Source organism: Solanum verrucosum, unplaced genomic scaffold, assembly GCF_900185275.1.
Source record: "Solanum verrucosum unplaced genomic scaffold, falcon-dt-bn FXZP01000032.1, whole genome shotgun sequence".
In the NCBI taxonomy this organism is placed as follows: Eukaryota; Viridiplantae; Streptophyta; class Magnoliopsida; order Solanales; family Solanaceae; genus Solanum; species Solanum verrucosum.
Window position 1 is genome coordinate 1,721,327 of NW_026020569.1, and position 11,140 is coordinate 1,732,466.

General features: G+C 31.0%; 1 protein-coding gene across 2 annotated transcripts; it reads left to right on the plus strand.

Moving 5' to 3' along the window:
* The first annotated feature begins 292 nt into the window (after positions 1–292).
* On the plus strand, positions 293–6,373 carry LOC125811181 (uncharacterized protein At5g39570). Of its 2 annotated transcripts, XM_049490705.1 has the most exons (3): positions 293–795; positions 838–1,356; positions 6,030–6,373. In XM_049490705.1, exons 1-3 carry the CDS (start codon positions 427–429, stop codon positions 6,105–6,107), a joined length of 966 nt encoding a protein of 321 aa, XP_049346662.1. In that variant the 5' UTR covers positions 293–426; the 3' UTR covers positions 6,108–6,373. The 2 variants fall into 2 exon arrangements, with proteins under 2 accessions (XP_049346662.1, XP_049346661.1); XM_049490704.1 differs by having other exon boundaries at positions 293–1,356.
* Positions 6,374–11,140: the final 4,767 nt, after the last annotated feature.

The window sequence follows — 11,140 nt, forward strand, 5'->3', positions numbered from 1 at the left end:
TAGTTTCGTACAATGATTGTCACGTGGATAATATATTTCATTTGAGATAACTAATCTCAAATCAAACATAAATTAAATCAATCTCAAAAAACATTCTGAACCAATTAACCTTATCAAATGTATCACACAACCTATTACACAACTTTGTCAAGAAATGTGAAGTACTTTATATGCACGAAATATGTCATTTTGAGCCTAAATTTTGAAATAGTTGAAAAGTTTGGACTTGTTGGCTAAATATTTTAACTAGAGAGGAAGTTGTGTAATATTTAGAAATTGGACGCGGATTTGGCCTTGGTTTGCGGAAGAAAAAAGGACACGGAGTAGGTGGCACGACGCCGTTTTGTTTCCTCTAAGATATAGGAGGATTTGTTCAGATCAAGATCTGAATAATCGGAATTCAAGAATTTTAGAATCCCTGCAAAAATGTCTTACTACCCGAAAGGCCACCACGATGACGACGGCGCTGAATTTGATGAGTACGATCCAACTCCTTATGGTGGTGGATACGACATTGCTTTGACTTACGGTCGCCCACTTCCGCCATCTGAGGAAACCTGTTATCAGCCTTCCTCAGCTTCTGATGAGTTCGACTATGATCGTCCTCAGTACACTTCCTATGCTGAACCTTCTGCTTATGGTGATGAGGCTCTTGATAATGAATACCAGAGTTATTCAAGGCCCAAGCCTCGCCCCACTCCTTCCTATCGTCCATCTGAGGAAAGTCATACTTATGAGCAGCCTCAAGCTGATTATGGGTTTCAGCCTGGGGTGAATCGCCCTGGCGGAGAAAGTGAGTATGGACGGAAGAGTGAGTATGAAGAAGATCCCACACGAGAATATGGATCTGGGTATGGAAGGAAGAGTGAGTACAAAGAGCCAAGTTCCGAGTATGGATCTGGGTATGGGAAGAAGAGTGAGTATGAAGAACCCACTCAATATGGATCTGGGTATGGCCGGAAGAGTGAGTATCAAGAGCCAAGTTCTGAGTATGGGAGAAAGAGTGAATATGAAGAACCGACTCCCCAGTATGGAAGGAAAAACGAGTATGAAGAACCCGCTTCCGAATATGGATCTGGGTACCGGAAGAAGAGTGAATATGAGGAGCCAAGCTCGGAATACGGGTCGGGTTATGGGCGTAAGAACGAATCCGAAGAATACGGATATGGCAGGAAGCCTAGCTATGGTCAAGAGGAAGGTGAGAGGCCCAGTTATGGGCGTCCAAGCTACCAGGCTGATCAGGAGGGCGAAGGGTACGAGAGGCCTCACTATGGAAGGTCCGAGGAGGAGGACTACAGGAAGCCCAGCTACGAGAGGCGTGGTGATGACGATGAGGGCTATGGTCGCAAGAAATATGTGAGTACTCAATCTCTCTTTTTTGTATTAATTGATTTTTTAGCACTTGATCTTGATCCTTTTAGGTTTACCTATTAATTCTTGAAATGTTTGATATCTATTGCCTAATGGAAATACTTCAATTTACAAGTGATTAAACCGAACGATCATTTGATGATGCTCAGTAGTAAAAAAATGCGATTACATGAACAAAGGAAACCTTTGATAGTGTGGCAACAAACATATAAGGCGATCCTTTTGATTTTGATAGAAAATGCTGCTGGTAAGATTAATAGTTCTTCACTTAGCTCATTAATTTGTGTTCACTCTCAGGCTCGTTTGGTTTTGGAACAAGTTATTTCAAAATTAATTATCCGAGATTTTTATCCCACCCTCAATGTGGGGATCAAAATAACATTATAATCCCAAAATAACTAATCATGTGATAAATTATCCTACGATTTAATCCCAACCAGACATGGAATAAACTCATCCTAAAATTAATCCAATGATTGGTCATGCCTCGTACCAAACAAGCGCTTAAGTCTTAATCCACACTTCTCGCAAAAGAAAGTGAAGAACAACAATGGGGTTAGGGGCAGGCACATATTGCCGTATTGTGAACTACGAAAACCTTAAGGGTCGTTTGGTAGAGTGTATAAGAACAATGTAAAATAGGGTGCATTAGTAATGCTTGCATTAGTAGTGCCTGCATTAGTTATGTAAACATTATTTCTTGTACATTATTTGGTTTGATGTATTAGAAATAACAAATCTTGCATAATTTCTATTAAAAAATATATGTTTACAAAAATACCCTTCATATTTTATTTATTTGTACACTTCCTTTGCAACAAAGTTCTTTGCTAAAACATCAAAAAAAAAAATCTTTGCTAAAACGTCATTAAGTCTTCTTCTTCTTTTTTAAAAAAATAATATTAAATAGTTGTACTATTGCGTCAAAATATTTTTGTGAAAAGTTGGCAATTTTATTTTTTAAAATTTATTGTCACAATAGTAAAATTTTTGATTAAATTATATTGAAATTAGATTTTAAAAAAAAGAGATACTTAAGAGGCCATAAAACCTATTAAGACACGAACAAATTAAAAGACACTGGAAAGCAAATCAAAATAAAAACAAAAACTTATGACAACAAAGAAAATAAAAATGCTTCAAGGGTAGTTTTATAATTATTTAATCTAATGCTAGTGTTAAAATGCTATGTATTACTAATACTTAGAATTTCTTGGTACTAGTAATACACAACTTAATACACAATAGAGTGTATAACATTAGTTATACATGGCATGAAAAAGTGTACCAAACAAGGTACTACTAATACACACCTAATGCATGCAGTGGCGGATCTATGCAGAGGTTTGGGGGTGACACGCCACCCCCGAATTTCGACGGAAACTCTATATATACATAGGTATATATATATAATATTTATATAAATATAAAGCGTGCCACCCACAGAACAAAATTGTCTTGTGGTGCCATGGTAGGAGGGCAACTTTAGAAGGCTGATGTTGCGGGTTCGAATCCCATTTGTACCTATTTTTTTGAGAAATTTGATGCAGACGTTTTTTAAGGAAAAAAAAAGGCTCCAAGCACTGGCACAATTTTTATTTTTATTTTTTTATAATTGTTATTGACTTAAATTAAATTAATTACATTATTACTCCTTTGACTTTTCTTTTATTTGATTAAATACTCAATAAAAGTGTAATATCTTATTATTTACATTTTATTGATTGATTTATGATATATATCGAAAAGACAAATAATTTAATTAAATATAAAATTAATTTAATCGATAAGTCTATTTGACACCCACGGACTCTAAATCCTGGATCCGCCACTGAATGCATGCATTATATTTCCTAATACACTTTACCAAATGACCCGTGTTAAAGACATGTCTCTGATTGTTAAGTCTGTTATGATTAGAGTTAAGTTTTTGAAGTTCTTACAATTGAATCCATTATATATGTGAAATTGCTGGTGACAATTTATGCTGCAAATAGGATAAATATATTTGTCACAACTCAAATTGTCATAATTAGTACCTTTTGGAGTTATTTTCGCAATTAAAGGGGCTGACAAGGGTGGATCGATACATTCACATTTTTTTGCATTTAAAATGCCCTCTAAATTTTATATCACTGAACCAACTCTTAAACCACTATCCGGTTTTCCAAAACACTGCCAAGGAATACAACCCCAAGAAATAATCTTACCCAATAACCCTGTCAAATTCAAACGGTTGTCTTCCATTTTTTATCCACCCCAATATTTTATCCACTATATTTCTGCCAGCAATATTCTTGTTCCAATCTTTTTGTCTTCTAGTGTTGTTTCTTAATTCCATTCTTCTTCATTTTCAACATCTGATTATTTTTTTTCCATCTCTCCTTTTTGTTCATAAATTTCATCTCACGAGCTAGTATGCCTATGCTGTTTTTAAGGGGAAAAAAATAAGGTATATACTTTACTTGACAAAAATGTGCAAAAATAACCATTGAAATTGGTGGAAGCTTGTACCGAAAATATGGTAGGTATGAGGATGCAGTTGAAGCTTTAGAAAGTTAGAATGTTTGCATAGATATAGTGAAATTATCTGAGAAATCATCTCGTAATTCAATAGTGGATGAAAAGAAACTAATATTTAATGAGCAACACGTCTATGTTTGCAATAATTTTGGCTGGAGTAGTTTTTGGAAAATTATTGAAACATTAATTTGCCAAGTAAATTATTTGGGTGATTTTTCGAAAAGTAAATGGAATGTTCTTTAGCCCTCAATGCCTAGCTCGAGTGGCAAAAGGTGGAGAATTTGTGGCTTAGGTTGCAAGCTCAAGCTCCTCACCGTGCAAAGTAAAACCCTATATTCAAGTGGAGAAGGGTAGACCCATTATCCACCGAGTTTAGAAGGTTGTGATTGGTCCAAAGGATGGGTCCTGACAAATTTCTTGGTTATCAATTTTTTTTTTTAAAAAATGGAATGTTCTTTATTTTGTTATGTTAATTTAGGATTTTGTTGAATTTGAATTGGATCGGGTCATGTATTGGGCCTGATGTTTTTGATTGGGCCTGGGTTATTCTTTCATTTTTGAAGTAGTAAATTATAAATAAAATAAACAAAAAATAAAATGAATTGACTTACCTCGTTCCCCGACTATTACTCAATTCATTGTCTCATTTTTTATTTTTGTGTACCGAGACTTTATTTATTTTATTTATAAATTTACTACTCCAAAAAAAAAATGATCAAGGGCTAAAATCCAAAAAATCAGGTTCAATACATGATCCAATCTAATCTAGATACATCAAAACCCTAAATTAACATAACAAAATAGGGGTGTGTTTGCAAAGCCACCCTGGTAATTAGATTTGGTGTAACTGGGTATAATTACAGTGTCTGATTTGTTTGTTTGACCATGTAATTACTTGATTAACAGGTAATTAGTGTAATTGACATGAGTAATTAAACTCTCCAATTTCCAAGGAGGGTTGTGAATTGTTGGTAATTACAAGCTAATTACTTTTTAATTTTTTCTTTCTATTTTCATTTCTATTTCTATTATTTTGTTTTAATTTATTTTCTATTTCTATTATTTTTTATATTATTATTCTAAAAGTTTAATTTTTATTGTATATTATTTGTATTTTATTTATTTCTCATTCTCAACCTTAACTTCATGTGATTCTATGCAATTTTTCGTATTATATATTTTTATGCCATGTTTATTTATTTCATTGAGACATAATTTTGCTAGCATTCTAATACTTAAATTAAAGTAGAATTCATTGTTGATTAAGATTATAGACTTACGTTTTGTTGTTCTTTTAAATCATATTTATGTATGTTATGTTGAAATTTGACATAAGAGTATATGTTAATTTTTTTTGTTTTTAATTTAGAACTTATGTTATATATTTTTAGTTTTATTTGTTCTAGTAATTACACTAATTTCAATTACCAGATGACTTTCCAAGCCCTTACGAACATACAATTTATCTTCCAAAAAATCACCCAAATGATTTACATGATAAATCAATCTTTCAATAATTTTCCAAAAACAACTTTAGCAAAAAATATTGCTAACATAGAGACGTGATGCACATTACGTTCTAATTTCTTTTCATCCATTACTGCATTACGAGATGATTTTGCGGATTATTTTACTCTATTTATTCAAATATTTCAATCTTCCATCATACCTGTCATATTTTCAGTACAAGCTTCCACTAACTCCAATGTTTATTTTTGCACATTCTTGCCAAGTTTAGTATATACCTTGTTTTTTCTCCTTAAAAACAAAATAAACATACTAACCAATGAGATGAAATTTATGAACGAAAGAGGGAGAGAAAATAGCCGGATGTTGAAAATGAAGAAAACAACAATGAAAGACAAAAAGATTGAAACAAGAGTATTGTTGGAAGAAATAGAGTATTGGAGTGGATAAAGAATGGAACAGAGTTATTTATTGGGCAAGGTTGTATTCCTTAGGTAGCGTTTTAGAAAACCGGGTGATGGTTTAGTGGTTTAAAATTTAGTGAGCATTTTAGGTCCATCCGTACAACATAGATTTACAGGAATGTCAAGCGTGAGGAAAATGCATTATCCACTTGTTTTTGTTTTAAGATTTGAACTCTTTTTCAATCCATGTGATCTAATTGGCAGGGTGAGGACAACTCCGACGACGATGACGAGGAGAAGAAACATCGCCACCACCACCACCGCAAACACTACGATGATTGAGCAGAGTGCTTTATGATCATCTGAACCAGATTAATGCCATACTAAAAAACTATCACTACTAAATAAAAGTTGGCATGTTTGTGCAAATGTTTTTCTTGGGTGTTTGCTATGGATGTACTTTTTTGTTATTTGTGTGAGGTATATTTTGCTCCTCTTTACTGTAAAACAATATTCCAGACATTTGTCAGGGTAAATATGCCATGAATGCATAAACTCTGTGATTGATCGTTATATTATATGTCCTGGATCTATGTTTCTAGTTTTCATTGTGCTCTTTTAATTCTGGAAGTGAGTATGCGAATTCATTTGACTGAAATGGATAATATGGTTCTTCAATCTACTCAACATTGGTAATTGATTTTGGGTATAGGTAAATCCCAGCATCTCATTGTTCAACAACAAAAATTACTCTTCAATGTGTTGAAATTGTTACTTGTGTTGGTCCTTTCTTGTCAATTTTAGCAAATTGCCCAGCAGTTCCAAACTATCTTTAGTTGTATCCCTTCGAGGAGATGCTGCTGCTTTGTGGGTCAAATTTGGGCGGGTTGAAAATGGGTAAAAATGGATTTGGTAACAAATGGGTTGGGTAAAATACTAGTTTACCCATATTTTCATGAGTAAAATAGTACTCTACTTGAGAATTCAATATGGAGAAAATATTTTAGTCTTTTTTTAGATGAAAAATGTTAAAAATGCTTCATTTAGTTTTATTGTATCATAAAAATAAGAAAAAAATCACAACTTTTCAATATAAAATAAATTTATGTAATAACAAATTAACAAGGGGAAAATATGTTTAATTTCAAAGTAAATGAATAGTTGCATCTTAGGACTAAAACATGCTTAATGCACTTTAAGCAATGTCAATACTAATACATGATTTGCTTATTTTACACTATTATTTATTATCCAATATAAAATTAAACAAATAAAAAAATATAATTATAATTAACAAAAGATATGTACATTTAAAATATATATTTTTGAAGGGCAAAGACTTCACTTTTTCGATTATAGAGAAAAATAATTAGTTCTATAGAAGAACATAAAAAGGAAGAGAAGTTACAACTCCTTTTAGTGATATCTTAAATTTTGAGTGAATAAAAGTTAGAAGCTTAACCCATTTGACTAATTCATATTTTACCCATGTAAAAAATACTCACCCAACCTATTAAAATATGGACCGGTTGGACGGGTTACCAAAATATGGGCTCATTTTGTCGATACTGATCCTTATATTTCATTTTAGTTGTGTTTACGAAGAATGTTTACATCAAATTAATAGAAGCATAGAGGAATGATGCATGCATGCACAAAGGTTTTTCTAAGTTAACCGTGTTTTGTTCCTCATTAAGTACATGAAAATGTGCTAGTCTCTATTTAATAGTAGTATTTTGTGTTTGAACGCAACTAATAATTGCATGAAATCTGTATTTTAAATAAACTTTGACAGTCTGATAATGGTTAATTGATGCGTGTTCTTGTATTAATTTTTCAAATGATAAATAATTGGAATTCCATTAAAGTTCATTTATAAAATAGAGTTCGTATATGGTTTCTTCTAAATTTAAAAAAAGACTACAAGAGGGTGGGAAAATCTTTTATTATACCAAAAGAGGATCAGTACACCTAATTTCTTCGTTCACTTTCATCTTTGTTAGGTACGGCATACAATTTTAAAATAGTTACCGTAAATAAATTTAAGAAAAAGAAAACAAAAATACTTCTGATTATTAATTAGTTAGTATATTTATTTAAGTTGTATGATGTAACAGTATATTTTTATGGCGTTAGTTCTACTAAGCACATTAAAATAAAGTATGAACAATATAAGCTCTTTACAATTATATAAATATTGATGATCACTTCTCTTCATGAACACAAGATTTTGAATGGAATTAGTCCTCGTGGGATGTCTAATATGTCGAAGTCAAGCCAAATCAAATGCCAAATTTGCGCTTACGGTCTGAAATTAGTTTATTTTGTAAAATATTTTTTATTAGAAAAAATAATCAAAAAATATTTTATGATGAGAAATAATTTGTATTTGACTAATCAATTTCTTTTAAAAGAACTTTTGAATAACAATTAGTGTTTGATCAAACTTTCAAAAAATATTTGTAAGTGTATTATTTTAAAAAGTGTTTTTTCCCCAAAAATATACCCTTAGAGAAAATTATATTTTTTATATTTCGAAAATAATTTGGGTTAAAAATACTTATTTTCTTCTGAAAGCTTAATTAAACACCTCCTGACTAGTTTGTTGCTTTGTACTTATCTCCAGTATACATCATTCTATTGTAGTGTAGGCGACCAATACCATGGACCTAGACGCAGGGAATTATTTATTTATCGTTACGATATCAAGTCATCTTTATTTATTTTAAATAGCTAACATATCTTAATATTTAAAATTCATATTCCATTTTTTATGAATAGTTACTTGAAAATCTCTTTTGGCTGATATGATATCTATAAAAATTCATTCACATTATATTATCCGTTTATATAAATATAAGTTGACGAAAAATTAATTAGAAGGAACAAGTCCTCGAGGGCTGGCTATTGTTTCATTTAATACAGCTGATTATTTAACTTGATGAAGTTGAAATTGTCAAAAAAAGAAGAAGGAAAAATACGAATAGATCTTAATATATGACAAATATACAAAACAAAAGATACATTCAATAAAATGTTGGGTAAGAGGTCAAGGGGCACCATGTACAGAAATATTCTAGTCTAAATCTAAATTACAGAAAAATAAAAAAGTAAATGGATGTTAATGCATGGAAATTAAAGAAAATAAGTGGAGTTCAGAAGAAATTGAAGGGTGTACGTAATGGAAAGAAAGTGCACAAGAAAAGTAAATATACATGTCTCATAGCTTATGACGAGATAAATAAAACCCATTCATCGAAGAAATTTTAATAGAAAATGATTTATCTTTCAATAAATATTGCATAACTTAAATCTATAAATATCAAATATCAAAACGATTATACATAAAAGAAATTAAGTATCAATTGACTAAGGGGAACGGAGAGAAAAACGCGAAGAGTGAAGAACCAAAATAAACGTACAATTTTTTCTTAATTAGATGGAGTAACCAATTGGATAATGAAGAAGAAATGCAAACCTATAAAGAAATTAATGCTAATATATGACTTTCCCAATTTTGAGATCAATTTTTATCCAATTTTCTCACGTATACACAAAAAAGAAAAACATTTTCTTTTATGATTTTGAATAACGAGTTTTGAATATGATTTTTTTTTAATTGAAAGCCTGCAGTTTTAATGCGGTCATCAGATGGAAAAAAAAAAAACTGTCCTACAATTATCCATATTTTCTTCCCTTGATATCAGTTTGCACTTCCAAACATGAAACAAACCAATTCCGTGGAATTTTTTTTAAAAAACTTTTCTTTATTAAAACCGGCAAAAAATAAAATAAAAGTATAGATATATATCCACTAACAAAATATAGTATGTCAATTTGCAAAAAGATGCAATGTATTGGCTAGAAGGAATCAAGTCGGTAGCAAGTAAAGTGATGAATTGATGATATGACTGTTCAACAAATACATCATTTAAGAACAAACTTGACCAGTAGCCTTGTCCAAAATTAATAATTTTTTGGTTCATAATTAAGTACAAGTCATTTGTTAGCTGATTAAAAGTACAATTTGTAGTTATAGGTGTTAGTTATGCATATATTTCCCTCATAAATTACATACGTCAGTTATGAGGATTTCTCAATTGCAAATCAAACGTCACATATATTTTTTATCTATAAATAATTTATTTTTCAACTACTACTAAACATGATATAATTTAATATAAAATTAATATATAAATAACTTGTTTCATCACTGACTACCAAACTAAAAAGTAGGGGGGGGCCTTTCTATTTCATGCAATTCAACTTGTCCTAGACTGGGTGTGTTTGGTATAAAAGGAAAATGTTTTTCATGAAAAAAAATTTCCTAGAAAACAAAGTAGATTTTTGACTTATTTTCTCATGTTTGGTTGGTGAGTAGAAAATATTTTTCGGAAATTTTTTTTAGTATTTGATTTATGAATGAAAAATGTTTTTGAGAAATATCTTTTATTTTTACTAGAGTAGTTGAAAATATTTTTAAAAAACAAACTTATTTTTTTTGGGGGGTGGGGGGGGGAGGGTCGAGGGTGGGGTGAAAAATAAAATTTTGAAGTTGAAAATATTTTTTAAAAAGAAACTTAATTTTTTTTGGGGTGGGTGGGGTGGGGGGGAGGCTGGCGGGGGAGGGTAGGGGGTGAAAAAATAAAAATTTGAAGTAGAAAATAATTTTAAAAAATAAACTTAAATTATTTTTTTAAGATGGGGGGCGACGGTACGGGGTGGGGGGTGTAAAAAAATAAAAAAATGAAATTAGAAATATCTTTTAGAAACAACTTTTAATATATTTTTTTGGGGATAGTGGTGGTGGTAGGGGGCTGAGGGTAGGGGTAAGGGTGGGGTGGGGTAAAACAATTGAAGTTAAAACGTTTTTTAAAAATAAGCTTTAAATAAATTTTTTTGGTGTGTGTGGATGGGAGGCTGGTTTGAGGGTAGGGACAAAATAAATTAATTTTATCAAAAATAAATAAATTGTAATTTGAAGTTGGAAGAGAGTTTTGGAAAATGTTTTCCTTAAGTTTTGAAGGAAAGTCGTTTTCCTTAAATTTGAGAAAAATGAGTTGATTTGGAAAATATTTTCCAAAACATTTAACCCAATCAAAATTGGATATGAACACATGCTATATCTAAAAAAGAAATTAATGTACAAAGTCAGTAAGTCAATGCTAAGATTTTAGAGGAGAAAAATAATAATGAGGATTATACGAAGCATGCCGCATCGTGGACTTTAAAATATAGTTCTGAAAGAACTTTTGAAGAACTAGAAGTCTAAATATTTAATATAGCAATATATTAGGTATTCTGAATCTGAGCTTATGGTAAATTTGCCTATTTATTTGCTTAGTTGGAAAGCCAAACGAAGCTAAGTGATAAAT

Coding starts and splice junctions, on each gene's coding strand:
- LOC125811181 (XM_049490704.1), top strand. CDS start 427: ATGTCTTACTACCCGAAAGGCCACCACGATGACGACGGCGCTGAATTT. Junction 1,357..6,029: donor GCTATGGTCGCAAGAAATAT/GTGAGTACTCAA, acceptor TCTAATTGGCAG/GGTGAGGACAACTCCGACGA.